Genomic DNA, 19,759 nt, shown 5'->3' on the forward strand with positions numbered 1-19,759 from the left:
GTTACTACTTTAACAAAAAAAAGTCTTGTCAGACTTTAAGGCAACTAAAACAAAACTCCTCTTTCAAACAACTAAATAACCATCATATCTGTTGATTTCTCTCCTAAATAAACTGAACTATATTATTATGTACAAAACTGAATACTGTTTTTGTACTACATTAATATTTGGACCACTATTATTGATTGCACACTCCAGTGTACCTTCTTATGTCTAATTTTGTTCACAACATATCAAGGTTATCAGTTTGGTTAATTTCAGTTGTATTTATGTCTAACTTATCTAACCAAACTACTCATTCTAGATTATAATAAATGGAGGGAATGTTTCTAATGCCTTTTTTTTAATACAAAAATGTAAGAAAATCCTTGAATAAATACAATAATCGAAACTACTGGAAACTGCATTTAAATGTTTTAACCATATAATACGATATAAAGGGCTATCATATTTCAAGTGGAATAATTGCACCTAGAATCTATGAGAAAAAGAGAAGTACTAATATTTGATTAGCAATAACTACATTAATATTCCAGTGATTGTACCAAACCTACTTCCATAATACTAAAGTGAAGATAATTTGTTTCAGCTTAAAACTGCAAAAACTTCTTGTCACATTTTTCTAATCATTTTAAGAAGAGATGGATGACTGGCGAGACATTGGTAGAGTACTCACTGTAGGAAGAAAAAATGAAGACACCAAAATGTTAACTTTCTCATTAAAAACTTTAAAAAAATCCAAGAAAATATATAGGCTTGAAACAAGTCAACACAAAAATAACAAAAATTTATGCAACAATTTTTACACCATAACACACAAAAGGTAGATCTGAATTTAAAAAATGGCATTGAAATAATTAGGTTAGCTTATACAGTCTATTTTATCTTAAGCATGAGATACAATAAAAAACATAAATGCAAAAAAATGCTTTTCAATAGGATTTTACATGTGCAGATAGCCATTACCAGTTCGAATACAATTATCTTAAAAACTACACATTCACCGACTAAAAAATGTGCTACAAATGATAAATAGTTTAAATTTTTTGTAGATATGTTTTAGGAAGAATAATAATATAGTTTTAAACTTACACAGTCCCAATCCTTGAGAAAACAAGAGTAAGTTGTGAGCAAGAATGTCCGGCTGAAAATTTATAGAAAAATTATTAAAGAAGGGAGTATTTACTATTCCGAACAAAAAAAGAATAACCCATTTGTTTGTTATGAAGTAAAGCTACACAATGGGCTATCTTTGCTGTGTCCACTATGAGTATCAAAACCAATTTTGTAGTGTTATAAGCCTGCTAAACCACCAAAAGTGCAGGCATAAGAATAACCAAAGTTAGATTGCAATAATGTAGTAATTCACAAATTTTGCTTTATGTTACAGTCTGATATATGGAATTACAAAACAAGCAATCTATTACTTTGGCTTTGCCTTTACAAGGAAAGTTATGGAATTCAAATTATATTATTTTAGATTTGCCATATAACAAAAAGTTGAATAATAATCCATACTTTAGTTTGCCACACAACAAGGTAAAAATGTTAAATAATTATTCATTACTTTAGTTTTGTCTAGCAATAAAATAAGATTATGAAAGGTAATATAATACTAATACTTTATTTTTGTCTAATAATATGAGTATAGAATTCTTATAGTAATCCATTAGTGTAGTTTGCTTTTTTTAACAAGTTAGAAAATTAAAAAAACAACTTTAGTTTGTTTTGTAAAAAGATATATAATTAAAGACTATTAATCAGCTAAATATATTTTCACAAAAAGTGACAAGTCTAAAATATTGATCCTTTACTTTAGAACTGCCTGACAAGAGGCTACAAAATGAAAATAAAAAGCCATCATTTGTCTTATAACTAGAGGTACAGGTAACAAAATTGTAATATATTACCTTAACATTGCTTTCCAGAAGTTAAGAAAGTAAAATAGTACATAAAATAATTATCTTAACTGGGCCATATAACTAAATTTTTAGGAATAAACTTAATTTCAAACACTAAAATCCTTGTTTAGTTACTTATATGTTAACTTACCCAGAGCTCTTCCACTTTCCACATGACTTACTGTTCATGTGTCAGGAGAATGCAGTTAAATCCCACTTTCCTTCCATAAGCTATATTTCTTTGTTCACAGTCATGAAGATAAAATATATTTGTCCCAGTTGTGGGGAGGTTAATGGATTGGATTCAAGAGTGCCTCATCGACTTGGCCATAATAATAGATACATATAAATGGGGGTTGGGCAGTAATAATAAAACCTGTGAGGCTATGCGCATTGTCAGGTGTTGTCATAAGTGTTGGTATAGCAGGTAAATAGGGTTAAAGCACAGAGGAATGTCTTGTACCTGCAGTGGAAGATTTTCAGAAGAAGGTACTAGTAATAACTAAAGACTGGGCATGCTTTTGGGACTAAGGTCCTCTTCATTCTACTGTAGAAAGGTTGGTCAAGTTACAAAACTGGACTATAGTAACTGGGCATCCATGGAGAATCAAAAAGACCTGGAGGGATCTAAAGATGGGCACAACAACACTATGACAAAATAATGAGAACACCAATTAAGGTTAAGGAGAAAATTAAAAACATAAGGTGATCCTCATCCTGGTTGAAGCTATGTGACATCCTATGGAGAACAGATGTCACGTCTTTGATGGATAAACAAGGATATGAACAAAAGCATCCTGTATATCCACCATCATAATCCAAAGGTCATGACAATAAGACTTCCATAGAAACCTCATGTCTTCCACTTGTAAATGGTCTCCTGGAAAAGATGAGTCAAGACAGGTCTCCAATCTCCTGATTCATTTGAAACCAAGATAGAGAAGTGTTATAAACGATTTGGACCATTCCTTTTTGAAGATTTGAGACTTCCTAATCCAGAATGTGTGTCAGGTTTTGAATATGGGCTGGCATTCTTTTACAATAGGTGTCTGACTTGTTATCGATAAATGTCAACAATAAATGGACAGCACACAATCCACTTGTTTTAAAATAACACATTCAAAACAAGTCAAACGTATGCACAAAAATTAGTATAATTATTGATTATCAAAGTTGTATCTAAAGCTTTAAATAATTCTCTTTCTTGTCAAAAATCCACACAGGCTAGTTCAGTTACTTAAACTCAATTAAAAAGGTGAATTTTTTTCTCTACTCTTTTTTTTTCTCTTATTACTGCATAATCTGCAATAGATTCACTGACATTACCCCATGGGTTACCACAGTTGTATCCAGAACTTTAAATAATTGTCTTCTTTTCATCAAAATCCACACAGGCAGATTCAATTACTTTAGAACACCCTTTGACAAGAAAAATTATTCTCCATTTATCTCTGTTATTATAATACCACTGTGAAACTCACTTTAAATATTGCCCATGATGGCTAAAATAACAATCACACAGTCTAACTTCACTTTACTAACTTAACATTTTCTGACTTCACTTACTTTAACTTCTTTAGAAATCGCCCATCATGGCTAAACTGCCAATCACCTAGTCTAGATCTGTCTAATTATCTCTCACTTGGCTTGTTTTCTTTTGACTTCCTCTCTGTATCTGCACGTATTTATAACATGCAACAGAAAAATCTAGAAATATCTAGCCCTCTAGCGACAACAATATTACAAACAATGAGATAAACTTAAAAGCTTCCTCACTTGGCTTGTTTTCTTTTGACTTCCTCTCTGTATCTGCACGTATTTATAACATGCAACAGAAAAATCTAGAAATATCTAGCCCTCTAGCGACAACAATATTACAAACAATGAGATAAACTTAAAAGCTTAGAGTAAGATGACATCAACAATATTATGAAAGCCTAGTACAACAATTAAACTGTATACACAATGAACAATTTGTTATGTAACACAACTTATCACAACTATTGCTTTTAAAATAATTAACTTTTAACACTCTTGTTATGAAAACTAAACAATCATTAAATATTAAATCACTAAACAAACTAAATAATAACTCTTAAACTAAACAGTCTTGTATATCCAACAATGTGCAAACAACTGAATTGGAAGCAGACTGAAAAAGCTTTCAAAGCCAAAGGTCCCACAGAAGAACCAATGATCAATGACAACTTCCACAACAGTCCAGATGAGAGATACAGATGGAACAGAAAAGCATCATTGAGTGGGTCAAGAATACATCACTTGCTTATATCCACGTTTGGCTACTTGAAAGAAACAAGTAAAAGTAACTGACATTTACCAAGAAGTAGAAAAGGGATTCAAGGTAAGAGAACAAGCATTACTTGCTTGTTGTCTCAGAAGGAATGATTAACAAATATAAATTGAAATGCTAAAATCTTAATCAGCTCCTGCTGGTATGCATCTCTTGAATAAGAGACTAGGGTAGATGACAATCCTGCAAAGACAAAAGATGCAAGGAAGAAGCTCTTTCAAGTTCAACTGAAAAGTTGGGATCAGGAGATGAGCACCTTGTAACAAAACACAAGGGGATAAGGTGCCAAGGAATGTAATAGCCACATGGCAATAAACATTATTATAATGAAGGAAGACTGCAAAGTAAAAATTTGATCCTGGCTAAAATAATCAAAAGAACGACAGTAGCAGATACTTAATAATTACCCTGAAGAAGAAAGTCTTAAAATGAGATTAATTCATAACATACACGGTAGAAAAGTGATGTTAGGTCTAATTAAGTAGAAAACCACATGTGAGATCCCCTTACCAAAAAAAAAAATTGATGGCCAAAACTTGAGAAACAAGATGAGCAAAAGAAGAAAACTCTACTCTATTTTACTAACATTTAGCTGATTTCTAAAAGTATCAGCAGCAACCAAATGATTCAAGAACTAAAGCATCTAACATGACATTAGTACCCTCAGGCAACTGAATTAGTTAATTTAAAATACAACACCAGAAAAAAAAGATAAATTACATCAGCTGAAGTTTCTTCAGAATTAGAGCTATCTGACAAATCCTGCTCCTCAACCAATGAAGTTAAACAGGCTTAAATAAAAGTTTTTCTGTTTTTGTTTTATCATCATCATGAGAAAATGGTGGGAGATAAAATATTAAGCATTTAAATGAATGCTAAACCTGTCAGGGACACCAGCAAACACAACAGAAATAATGGCCTGGATGTGTTGATCATCAATAATATTCAACAGTGTAATCATTGGATCTTCATGCATGCTAAAGGCACACTACTTGAGTGAGGCCTCCAAACATATGCATACAGGCAAGAGGGATATAAAACATATAAATTGTGTAAAAACAGTTTCAGATACCATCAAAATGCATCATTTTCAGAGAGTATTACAAAAACATATCAAGCGTGTGCATGCCCCAAGTTGTACCCCACAGTATTGCTTTGCCAGGTATTTCCTTTTTCCTATGAAAATAGCACACCCCTCTCCTTTATAGATTTCTGGCTATTCCCTTGAAAAAAGTTCTGACTGATATTAGTTGGAACGTTAGCTGCAGTAGTTAATGTTCACTACATAATACATAGTCAGCATGCATGTCAACAAGAAATCTGGCTTATTCCAGGAAAGCAGGGCTTACGTCTTTCTCCTCACAGACATCCAATAAATCACTTGGAAGGTGGAGAAGTGATTAATTCTGGGTAAATTGGTACAATGCTTAAAGGATATTTAGAATCTAAAATAACATAGCCGTTGACAGCATTAAAGCAATGCAACAAGAAAATGCTTTTAGTATTTGAATGGTGAGTCCACCTGATTTTAAACAGTGTTCAATCACTTTATAGCCTTGCCTTAAAACAACAGTTAGAGAAGTCATATTGTAATCCCTTAATCCAGTTCTGCCTTAAAAGAAGCCACAAGCAGGTTTCTAACAGTACTACATTATCAGAAATTTGTATAACAACAAGGGATATATAGTTTTAAAAAGTAAACCATTATTTTAACTTTGTGTCATAACAAGAGCTACAGAGTAGGAATAGTAATCCATTTCCTTAGCTTAACAAAACTCAAATAATTCTTAGTTTTGTCTTTCAAAAAGAGTTACAAAAATTAAACAATACCCACTATTTTGGCTTTTGGGAGTAAATGAAATCTTAAAGGAAACTTACAGCTTCAAACAATACATCACCAACACCATCCACCTTTAGAAGTGTGGTATGTCGTGGATCCATGGCTGCATGCATAGTATGAACTGTATGAAGATGGGAGGCCTTGGATCCAGTCACAAGCAATGAATCAACTCTGAAAAAAGTTGATAATAAAACTTTTCTAAAAATAACAGAATCAAAAGAAGAATCATTATATTATTTAACACTTCTACAATAGACACTTCACTATCCATTTGATTTTGTTAGACTACAGGATGACCCAAAAGTTTGCTGTTTGAGCTATCTTGTAATCATTTTCTATTTTCATCTTTTTCAGATTTACGTTTGTGTACATCTAAACAATAAATAAGCATGGTACACAGACTGACAAAGCACTACATTTTGGTGCTCTAAATAAAAATGTTATCCACACTGAGAAGAGGTTTTAGTGTGGATAAACTAACTTTTTGGTCATCCTGTAATTTAAAAAAAAATACTTTTTCTGTTCTATGGTATAATGCCAATCTTATGTGAAACATTTTAAAATAAGACATATGAACTTGTTATTAATGCCAATTTTACATGAAACATTTTAAGACACATGAAAATATATATTATTAATGCCAAGCTCACATAAAACATAACACAAGATGTATGAAATTGTTGAGAAAATACTTTATAGCATTGTGACAAACAGTTCAAAACAAGCTTACAAATGGTGAAAAATGTTCAGATTATACGTCTATATAGACTTTACAATTTAGTGTGAGTACAGTGTGTATGAATTATCATTTCTCAGGATTAACTACACAAACAAACTACAGTAAATATAAAAAATATAAGTTTCACTACAGCTGTATAAATACCCATAAGAACTCTATGGAAAATAGTTAATTTAAAAATATGTATCTTGACAAATTTTACTCTTAATACATAAGCATCAGTAAAAGTCAAACAAAATTACAAAGCTACAAGACAAACAGGGTTAAAAACTACAACATAAACAGGGTTATGAGGCTACAAAAGTGTAATGAATAGAAAGCTAAAATCAAACAATTACAAAGTTAAAATTAAACAAGAATGTTTGAGGTTATTAATTATTTACTTGCTTTATGCTATAATGTAAATTACGCAGTCTGTTAAGAGATTTATAAAAGGTCATTGCTTTTCGAAGTTTATAAAACTCACACCACCTTTATAAATTAACGTATAAATAGCCTTTATACATCTAGAAATAATTCATATAACTTCATAAATGCAGCTAAATGTATACTGGATGTTAAAGATAGACAAAGATTAGGCCAGAATATAATTTAGTACATTATTTAGAGATGTATATCAGGTAAGATATTGATTTAAGGTTTAAAATTTGTACTACATAAAATTGTAACAAAATTTAAAACGAAATATATACTTAATACTTACTTCATTTTATCTTTCAAGATTGCTGAAATATCTGTACGGCTATAAAACACAATGATAAGTTTTTGGAAAAAATAAATAAAAGTTTGTTATTGAAATACAAGTAATTACACACAAATATTTTTGTTGCCATTACAGTAGTTACATAATGATCTTAGTACAGAGTATTCATAAAGAAACTGCAGTAACTGAATGAGGTCCTAACTGGCTTGACAGGTATTTAAAGATACGTGATTCTGTAGTTGGAAATGTGAATATTGCCACAGACTGTAGTATAAAGGCTGGAAGCAAAGTTATATAAGATAGTCAAAGTTTCCACTGCCAACTTTTTCAAGTGCCTTTATGCACTCCACAAAGTGGCCACCAGAGATAATGACTGCCTCATAATTGCATCCTTCAGGATGGCCAGATTTTGCAGGCCTTTGTAGTTCAGCTTGTCTATCAAGTAATCCCAGTCTATTACTCCAGTAGTGATAGATCAGGTGAATGATGCAACCATGACATAATGAATGTGCAACTTGTAACATGGTCACCAAAGTGTAGTCATAATTTTGCCTGCACTATACAACTGATGTTTGAGAGCATAAAATCTTGCTAAAACAGTGTTCTAGAGTTAATATCTTTGTTGCAAAGCAGAGGTTGCTGTACATTTTAACGTTTTTCACAGAAATTTGCCATGACCATCACACTGGTATGCTCTTCTCAAAAACAAGAAGACTGACTATGAAGTGACCAGTTTAATGATGTTCAGATCCTGTAGTTGTTTGTGTTGACAGCTCCAGACAAATGCAAATGTACCTCATCCACCCACAAAGTATGTCACAGCCAAGACACATCAACGTGAACCAAGTAATACTGTGCAAATGTCAAACCTTTCTTAAGATAAGAGGTTGGAAGCTCTTACAGATATCCAATCCAATATGGTTACAGTATCAGAGTGTACATTGTTTACTAAACCATGGTTTAGGAGAAATCCTAACTACTACCATTGCAGAAATACTTGAATTATATGGTTTATCCAGAAGAAATTTTGCACTGCTCTATTCACTTCCTCTGCTACTTCCACAGAGCTTTACTGGCTAGCTGCTTCTTTACTTATCATAATTCCTTTTTGTTTGTTCAAAGTGTTTGATGATGGTCATCACCATCTGCACCTTGTGATTGGCATAGGTTGGTCTGAACTCTAGCACTTGGTCTGACTGTTCATCTGGTTGTAACTCTGCATTTTTCACATCACAACCTATCTACTCAGGAAAATATTCAACTACAGCACCACCTATTTCAAAACAGAGGTATTGTGGTGTCTTGTATTAAAATCTTAAATTTCATAGCAAAGTATAAAGTTGTTCTAGAGTTATTTATAGTTTTTATTTACTGCAGTTATTTTACAAACACACTGTACTACACTAGTAAGTTCACTTTTCTGTATATATATTTTACTTTACGTAAACAGTTTAACTTTTAGTTATGAAAAATCGGTGTGGAAATTTTAGTTTGGTACTATAAGGTAGATATACACACACACAAAATGTTTGTTATACAGTCAAATTTTGATAGAAAAATATATATTTATACATACTGCCTAAAACAAGAATTTAAATGTTTCCAATGAAACAGTACTGCTTTACTATATAATAACAAAACACACAGTCTTTCCCATACTCTGGTAATACCATCAAGTCTGCAAACATCCAAAAGCCAGTACTATATAAATGACAAACACTATTGTTCAAAAGACTTCTAACTACTTCCAGGTTTCTATAAAGAAACGAGAGACAGGAAACATTGTTTTTAATGTCAACTCCTGTTTAACTGTTGGATTATATCCATCATAATTAAAGAAAAACTTCAGTTGTTTACCACTGTACTAATGTGTAAGATGTACTAAACTCAAAAACCCCAAGATCTTGAATTCCAAAGACCTAATTCAGCAGCTGTTCCTATGCTAATAATTACCTACTTTTGCTTTCATGAAATGTCCTTTTTTTTTCAAAACAAGTTGTGAAATGACAGATTACTGTTTAAAAACTGTGATATGCACTAAGTTTGACTTTCAAACAAGCTATAGATAAGATTTTCAGCCTGAAGTTCTATTTGTTCAGCAGGTTGATGTTAGACTAAATGTTTAATAACCGTTACAAACATTTCTTTGAGTGAGATATGAAAACATTAGTGATGTGAAATATGGGGTCCAATGTCAAATCATTTTTATTACATTCAAAATCACTCAGGTTTTCAAAACTAAAAATGACCAATTAAAATATTCAAGTTAAAGCTGATGTTACACAGGCTGATTTAGACAGTCTTTCGCATACTCTGATAATACCATCAAGTCTGTAAACATCCAAAAGCCAGTCCTGTATAAATGACAAATACTATTTCTTTTTTCAATTATGTAATCTCTCATTTTCTACTATGAAAATTTTTTTTTCATACATATGAATAACTTAAACTTCACATAACTAATTTTTATGACTTAAACTATAGTATTTCAAAATTCATTTTATTTATATTTTTAGCACATGTAATTATGATGTTGATCTTCACAACTAATTTCCAGTTAAGTTAAACCAAATTATTTATTTTCATAATTAAAAACCTTTAAAAACAATATTAACATGTGAATAATGAAAGAACAAGCAACAAGTCAAATCATTACAAGGTATCTCAAGACAGGAAAAATGTTCTATGTGTGTGGACCATACTTACGTTTTTGCCAAAGAAATACAGCAAATACAGAAATTTAATTTCTCAAGTAAAGAATGATTTCCCAAAAATGTTGGAAAATCATGAGAAAATTAAAATATTTTTAGTATATGAATATCAAACTTGCAATACAACCAACAACTAAGTTGGGTCAGATTCCTCTCCTATTTTATCATCCAACAAAATCACTTGCCACTTCAAATTCACCCTGTTTTTCTTTTTCTGCTAAAATCTTTGCTTTCTCTCTCTCTCTCACATACTGTTTTTGATGCCATTCTTTTCTAACAGTACCTGTTCTTTTTATCCTTCACTTGTTTTTCTTGGAATACAGTTTTTTGTCAGGCTTTGGGCATATTATAAAGTACTTTTTAATAATTGAATAACAAAAAATTTCCCTTCATTTAATCTAACACCATCTATTGTCATTTTTAAAGAATCTAATGAAGTTTCACCAAGTAATACCCAGTCAAATGTTACCATTTTACCACTTTGTGAGAATGCACATAAGCAGTAACATGAGCAAGTGTACAAACTGCTTTCACATCCTCTTTCCACATAAGCAGTCACATAAGCAAATATAGAAACTGCTTTCACATCCTCTTTCCACATAAGCAAGCATACAAACTGCTCTTGCATCATCTTTCCACATTAGCAGTAACATAAGTTAGAATTCCTTTCACTACTTTGAGTAGTGTTTGGTACTTTATTTCTTTAAATGTTTATCAGCTTAAATACATTTTTCCAAATATGATCAATTTCCATATTATCAGTAGTAGACCAATACCACTCCCCCCGATACTTTTTTCCACTCATCAACAAATATGTCAGTAATACTTCCATAGGATAAGGACCTTATTACTTCAATTGTCCACTCTGCTTTTTTCTTCTTTGGGTCAAGACATTTTTCACTCCGCAATACTGCATTTTGCAAAAGCAATTTTTTTTATAGCTTATTGCATTGGATAGAAATTCTCATACTAAGACTAAAACTCAATATTATATCTTCTACATGTTTCACCTTGAAATACTGACCAATATCTAATGCATAACACACTTTACATGGGTACATTCCAAATTATAGGGAAAGAGCATCAGAAAACATGGCTTTAAAAGTCTCCTTTTTTTCAATCACCACACCGAGTTAAAACTGTATCTAATCTGGCTACTTTCATAGTCCACATTAATTCAACCCTTGCAGCTTGTAGTTCTGTGAATTGGTACAAACTAAATGCCAAGTTTAGCTTTATCTTTCTGAAACATGTTGATGGTGATAATGTAATAATAATGATAATTTTTTCATAAAGAATGCAATATCCTTCATAATTATTGGTTTGCTAAGTACACATAATTGAGATTTTGTAACCTTATTTTTTCATCAACAACCCACCAATTTCTATCAAACTTAGTTTTTGTAGGTGACATCACTTTGTCACCAGGCTTACCTTACCACTCTGTTTCAGGGGCATCAGTCATCCCCTCTCCAACTCAGGGAGAGGCCCAAATGGCAATTTCTATTTGACATTTCTAGTTAGGATGGATTAACACATGCATGCAAGTTATGCCAAGAGCATAGCCCCCCCCCCCAGCTGAATTAGAAGGCCCACAGGAATTATAGGATGCTATTTATTCAAGTAGTTGAAAGAAGTACTTTCTTTACTAGAGATTTGTTTTCTGAATCACAGATGTTTTATTTCCAATAACTACACTGAGATTTGAATTCAAGTTTGAGCTCATCCAGAAACTGTTCCATTTAAAGCTTAAGTTGCATTATGAATTGATATCACTAAGGGTTCATTTTAAAACCTAAAGGCTTTTTTTTTTCCAAATTGAAATTCTCATGTCACACACCTTTTGTGCTTTACAAGTACCTTAACAACACCACAGCATAGTTCCTAACATAGTACATGAACAAATGTAGTATATGTTTTAGACAAAACATACCAAATTTTGTCAGTACTAAAGAGATAAAAATAACTGAAGAAATACTTAAAGCTTTTGTAAACAGTCAAAACTTACGCAAGAAAAGATTCCACATATAGTCGCAAGTTGCGAGGATTAATTCGACTTTGAAGTTTTTTGATGTAATCTTTGATAACCTTGTCTTGTTTTCAGCTTTCTCTATTTCCTATATTAGAAAAGTTTAAAGCTTTTAGCAATTATGTATTTTTGAAATACTTGCAACAATGCTTATTTACAATATAGCTCAATTGTACATTTTTCTTTCTTTACATAATTTGTTTGATTTGAAAGTTTAAGTATTTACCAACAGTGTGGCAACATTAAAAGTTTTTACAATATGAATATATAGTAATGGAAATAATTTTAGAAACACACAAGTGACACATATACAGGAGTCACCAATAAAGTGTTAAGGCAGATAGCTAAATAATGAATTTGTTAATGGTACAAATTATTAACACAGAAAATAGAAAAGCAATTAAGTTGCACAATGAACTAGTATTTCATATATGTACCCATTGCTTTACACACAACATTTCAATTCATTTTATGCTGCTATACAATTTAACACTGTGTGATTGTGGAATATATTTCCAAAAGTCCTGTACTCTTTGACTTTCACAGTTTTTCTGTAACCTCATAAGTCTCAAGCATATTCCTGTCAGGATCACATGCAGACTAAGTCATGGTTGTGAGAATTTCACCAGCTTCTTCATCATTAAGATATTGTTTCACATATGCTTGGGACCACCATCTTGCTAGATGAATCCACCTGTACTTGTCAGTAGTCGGAGTACCATGAATTTTTTTTTGTAAATGACCAACACCACTGCTTGAGATGCAGCCCCAAATTTGTACTGATTCCTCCACCATACTTCACTGTAGACGATATATAATAACTATGATATTTTTCTCTCCATGTCAAAATTTTGTTAGTTGTTGAAGAACAATTACAATCTGTATTCATCTTTCAAGAGCACACATCTCCAACTTTGCCCACTATACTGTAAACGGTCTAATGCCAATTTCAACCTCTTGGTTTCATTACCTCTCGTCATAGGTTGTTTTGGAGCACCTTCTTATCCACTGAGATCACAATGTACTGTAATTGAATCTCAGCCTTCGATCAAAGCTACATTGTCATTGGTTTGGACACTATATTCATTGTTATACATTTGATTCTTTCCAAGTGATTCAGTATGAATGAGATGTGGTTTCTGAAGAATACTACTGCTTTTATTGTTTCATTTTGTTTATAATAAAACTTTTGGAATTAAAGAAGATAAAACAACTTGTAACAGACATGAGGTAAAATTCACACCTGTATATACACAGCAAGACTGTTGGCAAGGTCTATATTTGACCATCATTTACCTGATAAAAAATACACCCAGATACTCAGCATCATTTTCTAAACATTTCCAGTTTTTACCTCAAACAATTCTATTATTAACAATGCAGTTTCATAACTTATTCAGTCCTCCATGCAGCACCTACTGAAACATGGAGTCTTGCTACATTCTTGACTCACCAAAAGTTTGATTTCAACACGTTTTCCACGTAGTATTTCAGTCCAGAGAGCCATGACTGTATTCACACAGTATTACTGCATGTACTTTCATAGTTTTATCCTAGGGTGGAATTTTCTAATTGGTTGAATGACAACTGATTACAGCATAAACTATAAACATGACTACTCAAATGCAGTTCATTTGAACATGATAAAGAGGTGACATACCTGTAATATTTACTTTCCATACCCTTTTACCTTTCCATTTCCATAATTATTTCCAATACTGTATTCATATACATATATTTAGAAAATATGTACTAGATTTTAATTTTTTTTTTATTTTTAAAAATCTAAAAAAAAAAAGATAAAGTTTAAGTGGCAAATTTTGTAATCTTAATTTTAAATTTGTTATTATCTATGTTTAGTATGCACTTACATTATGTATATAAGCAGATTAACTGCAAAACTGAAGAAAATATTCATTGCTTAGTTCGTATTAATAAATGTGAGTTTGATAATACATTATGATAACTCAACACTCATTTAAATGATATTGATGAAGGTTCTTAGAACATCAAATGTAATATATACATGTTTTAACTCCACTGAAAAAAACAAAGGAAACTTTTAAGAAGTGTTTATGTGTTGTCTTCTAAAATGGAGGATGTGTTTCGACACAGAGCATGACAGTATGTACAATGTGATTAGTATTAAACTTTCCAGCATCATTTAATTTTTGTATGTTTACTGTCATGCCCTAACAAAAGAAAAATAAATATTTGGTGAAACATATAACACTGGGAAGGCTCAACTACTTCTACAGCAAAAAAATAAATAACACCATGTCATGCATTCCAGGGATTTTTTTTTTCTGTTGTAATGAACATCCCAGACTTCTTAAACTGTTTTATACAATAAATATAACCAACTAAAACCAATAGCAAGCAAGCCCCATGTTGTCCAGCTGGTGAAAAGCAAGGTCTTGGGAGAATCAGTAAAAACTAATAAGGATCCATTGACACTACTATTAAATGAAGAAATGTTGGGATGGCTGTTTGAGAAGTGCGGGTTCACAAAAAACAATTACAGGAAGAGAGTCCACATGACTACTGGAATTTCCATGCATTTCTAGTGGGAATACAAAATATGTGTTTAATAAAACAAATACTTACAGTATATGAACTTTACCATGTATATTTATTCAAAAAATAACATAAGAAAACAAATGCCAAAAAAAGTATGCATCTTGACATTTCGTTTTTCACTAAGGTATCAATCTACATAACAAAAGCTTTATTTGGTTAGCATTTGAAAAGTGATTTCATCAGTGGCTAAGTTCTCCAAAACCTCTAAGGATAAAAGGCATTTCTAAAGTCATTTTATATGAATCTGATTTTAATAAGTAAATTTAAAACTTGAATTGTTGAATATAAAAGCTGAAATAATATTCACAGCTATAAACTATATTTTAAAGTTTTATTAATTCATAGACAAAATATTAAATAATAAAACATTTCTTTATGATATGCATGTGTTATGGATGTGGAAGAAACAGTACACACATATACAAAGGAGTGAGTCATTTGAGTAAATCTACAAAAAAAATTTATACATTGCTTCTCCTCTACTTTTTCTTATTTTAAATAACAAAAACCTAATCAGTTACTTTTATTTCAACATTTACCTACTATTACTTAAATGATAACACAACATGAAATAAAACAGTAATTCAATAAAAGTTGTTTATGTTATAAATATAAGTTGAATTTTTATAACTTAAAGTGGAAATAACACCTTAAATGCTATTAATCAACTCACTCTGCTGCACTTTCAGGGCCTCACTTCTCCACTTATTTATAAGCTATAATTCAGTATCTGAGCATATCGGCACCTTCTAATTGATGTGTTAGAATCAAAATAAATTATTGAAGTGCTTACTATAGCTACAAAACATGCAAGTACTGAAATCATTATCATTTCACCTGATAATATTTTAATTAGATTTGTTTCATTGTTATTATTAACTTGAAATTTTGTTACAAAGAATACAAGTTTAAGGCTATATACCCAAATATGGTAAATGGCATGTTATAAACTTTAAGAAAATAAACATGTAAATAATAGGTGATTTGCTATCCTAGAGGCAATGAACAAATAAACACTGAGCACAAAACCACTTTACCTGTTCTATCAGCTAGATGAAGACATGGTGAATCAAGCAGAACCGTAGGACCAGACAATAAAATTCACAAGCATTAGGATCAGTATTGAGCATATATATACAGGATTAGTAACAATCATAACACAGCATCAATGTTGAACAATTAATAACTATAGTGATATGTTAATCAGCATAATATTTCACTTAAAAAAACTGATAAATAAACTGAATACATTATCAAAATGAATGAAAATATGAAGGTCAAAAGATAATTATTTTTTTGGTGATTAATTTACTCATATTATCAAACCATGGACATTCATGTTGGGCATCTGTTATAAACTCATGAAACATATGTTAGTTTAACAAGATATCAAAACAGTAATAAATACAAGAAAAGTCACATGTACAAGTTACAAACACAGGGAATCGATAAGCTTTAAGCTTGAGATTAAGTAAACAAAATGGAGTGCATTCAAAACAAGAACCAATTATCAAACTCAAACTGATTATTAAGAAATTAGACAAACAGTACAAAAAGTGTTATCACAACACAGTTAATGACAAAAAGAAAATTATTCACATCAAAATAAGTTTGAAATATATTAATCTTGTTACATTAAGATTGTTGTAAGGAAGACATTACATTTTAATAGCAAATATTCAAACATAAAATAATATAATAACTTAGTTAACTATTAACATATATTATATATATATATTCTTTTGTTTAATATGTTGCTTCATTATCAATGTCTGAAGCATATATTTTCATTCAAAATCACATTTCAATTTACTTCACCTAGTTGTTTTTTGAAGTCATTATACTGCTGTTTCCCCTTGTTTTTCTAAAACACTTATATGCTGAATCAAACAAGCTAGAATAACTTTGTAGTCCATTATTTATTATCATTTTTGAAGTTGCATGTAAACATATGCAAAAAAATATTATCTCATATCAAGCCTAAACTTTTCACAATGTATTCAGCTTAATGCTCAAATTGGACTAAAAAACTGTTATAAGCATCTAAAGAGGAATGTTTCCAATCAATAAACATTAAATTCTTAACAAGTGCTGCTCTGTGATGAATAGTAAATATGGTCACCTATGAAATATCATTCATACTGTTGTTGTGTTGACTAAACAATTATTTCTTCACTCAAACATATTATCATACAAGATGATAAAATCTATCGAGTCAGGTGAGCACATTCTGAAATTAATAAAAAAATGTGTGTGAAATGGTCAACACTGGTAGCCTAGAGGAAAACAGAAACTGGTAAATAAGTCAAGTTCTTTACATATATCTAAAGTAGAAATCTCTTTGCACACATTATACAGCACCTGCTATACATATATTTATGGACAAACAAAAAGTTGTCAGATGAAAGCATAAACAGTGTGTATGATAGTCACACAGTACAAACACATAATGTAAATTATCATGGGAAATGCTGAGATACTAATTGCTTACTTCCATGGTTACCCGAGTCACTAGTCTTTCTTCGTACTAATAAACTAGGTTTTTCCTAAAAAATAATGAAATGCTACTATTACAGGAAAAATAAAAAAATATTTTTGCCAGCATACTGCTTTAATTACAGAGTGCTTAATGTACAAAATAAATGGTTACACAAAAGGAGAAAAAAAATTATAATCTCTTACTGTTCAAACTAATAAATATGTAAAAACAAAACATCTGATAAGTTAATACAGTACATTTCATACATAACATATATAGTGAGCTTATCAGGTCTCTGGATTTTTAATGGTGCATTATATATGATAAAACAATAAGAACTAATTTCAAATTTGTCTTTTATAATAGGAATACTTTCTTACTAAGAAAACAGTAGTAATGATCCTATTTTAACTTGTTTAATAGTTTGTTGTATTTGACAGGAACAGTTAACAATACGAAAGCATCATACAACAGATATAAAGGAACTTTTACTACCTAAAGAAGAATAGTAAGTTTTTTCTATTTTAACTAAATTTATTGTACTTTAATGATTTCTCTGATTAATCTCAGTCACACAGATTGTCTATAAATCAGTAATGGTGTAAAAGAATATTACACAACTTCACATAATTTTAAACATGCTTTATTTGTTATTTTACCTCAACTTTTAAAAATATGCAACAAGTTAGTCCTGTGAAGGTTTAAGTTAAAGTCACAAGTTTTAATCAATGAAAAACATGTGTATATGGCATTTTTCAGGATATCACAAATATAAACAACAAAAACTGTAAACATCATAATATATATTATACATCACTTATGACTGTGTTGTATTTTTGACATTTTATTTCATTTGTGTATGTTTTGTCTTTGCAAATATGTGGATAATTTTCACCTCATTATTTTGTGGTGCTGATTACATTCACCTACTTACACAAGATGTTGTTAAATTCATATTTTGAGTATTTATTACAAATATACCACAAATATATCTCATGATGATCCTACAATTTCATTAAATTAGATGTAAGTAAAAAAAGTGAAAAACCTTCTGTATTAAGTCATTTTTATTAAGGATTATGAAGAAGGAAAAAAAAAGAACATAATCAAGAATACTTAATTGAGATGACTAAATAATTATTTGTGTATATATCACACTTGTATACTGATAAACAATGAACAATAACTCTTGTTTGCTGTGACACATGATGACTGAAAAGAAGTTATTAAACGTACAATAACTTGATATAACAAAAATTCTACATTCCATTTTTTAACATCCATCTCTTTTGGCATCTGCTAAATAGCTTAATATTTTCAGGAAAAAATACGCAAAAGTGAATTTTTAAATCTCAATCGTGAGCCAATCCCAGTGCTACAATATTGTAATATAACAACTGTTACGACAAATTATATATTCTTGCTTAAATTCATGAACAGTACATTTACACATTTTATATATTTTTTCATCAAACTCATTCACACATATGTATATTGAAGGAAGAAAGGTTGCACGTAATTAATACGATTAAATACAACAAAAAATAGTCTCATCTACTCAAGTACAAACTACAAACAAATCTCTAGGACTTCGATAGTCTACTGTGAAGTGAAATATAGGGTTCAGTATGAAATATTTCAAGTTATATATAATCCATCCTTAGAAATACATTCATCTTACCGTCCCAAACTTGTGAAAGACAAGGTACTGTTCAGCAGTTGGATGCATGCCCACTGTTTGGAGTTTCCAGTTCATAATCTAAAATTTGAAAATAATATTGAATAATTTGCTTAAATATGCATCATATGTCCTTGTAATCTTATTTTGAGCCTTACTTGTTTCTGAATCATTGTCTTGGTAACTTTTTCTGCAGTTTTTTAACTTCACACACTGAGAATGTATAAAAAGAATTAAAGTTTCTTCTTCATTACTTGTTTTTTTTTAATCATTAAAGCAACTTTGGTCAACTAGAACAGAAAACAACAAGTGACTTAATGTTTCCTTTTAACATGACAAATTCTTTAAAGAATGGCGCAACAGCTAAAAGTTAAGAATTTGCTATAATCATTTAGGTCAGAACTAAAACAGAAAACAAACATATTTGGAGAAGCGCACAGCAATATAAGTTAAAAATTTTCTTTAAGCATAGCAACCTTTTTTGAAAAAGCATGATGTAGGAGATTGAGCATCTTAAGTATCATAACTGTTGTAAACTGAATCAGTGAAACAACAGAAGACTGTTTTTCTTTAAATTCCTTACAGAAATTTATATTGTAGTTATATGCACCTTAGAGCGAAACTGTGCAGTCATCTCATACAATGATTAAGCAAATTCACAAACTATGTATGTAGCATGAATGATAAACTGAATGCATAAAACTGAGGAATGACAAATTTCTTGATCGAACTGGTGTATTTAAGTGTTCTACATTCACAAAAAAGAATCTATCATTCTATAGGTATTT

General features: G+C 30.6%; 1 protein-coding gene across 1 annotated transcript in view; it reads right to left on the bottom strand.

The window, feature by feature from the left end:
- LOC106464347 (uncharacterized protein ZK1073.1-like) overlaps nt 1-19,759 on the bottom strand; it is a 20,423-nt gene continuing 664 nt past the window's right edge. The window contains exons 2-7 of the mRNA XM_022392037.1: nt 18,975-19,052; nt 12,214-12,322; nt 7,495-7,533; nt 6,091-6,223; nt 1,093-1,144; nt 1-675 (exon numbers count right to left, since the gene is read on the bottom strand). Of these exons, the coding sequence (XP_022247745.1) occupies nt 632-675; nt 1,093-1,144; nt 6,091-6,223; nt 7,495-7,499 (234 nt within the window). The 5' untranslated portion in view covers nt 7,500-7,533; nt 12,214-12,322; nt 18,975-19,052 and the 3' untranslated portion in view covers nt 1-631. The remainder of the gene's footprint in view (nt 676-1,092; nt 1,145-6,090; nt 6,224-7,494; nt 7,534-12,213; nt 12,323-18,974; nt 19,053-19,759) is intronic.

This window comes from Limulus polyphemus, unplaced genomic scaffold (assembly GCF_000517525.1).
Source record: "Limulus polyphemus unplaced genomic scaffold, Limulus_polyphemus-2.1.2 Scaffold1624, whole genome shotgun sequence".
In the NCBI taxonomy this organism is placed as follows: domain Eukaryota; kingdom Metazoa; phylum Arthropoda; class Merostomata; order Xiphosura; family Limulidae; genus Limulus; species Limulus polyphemus.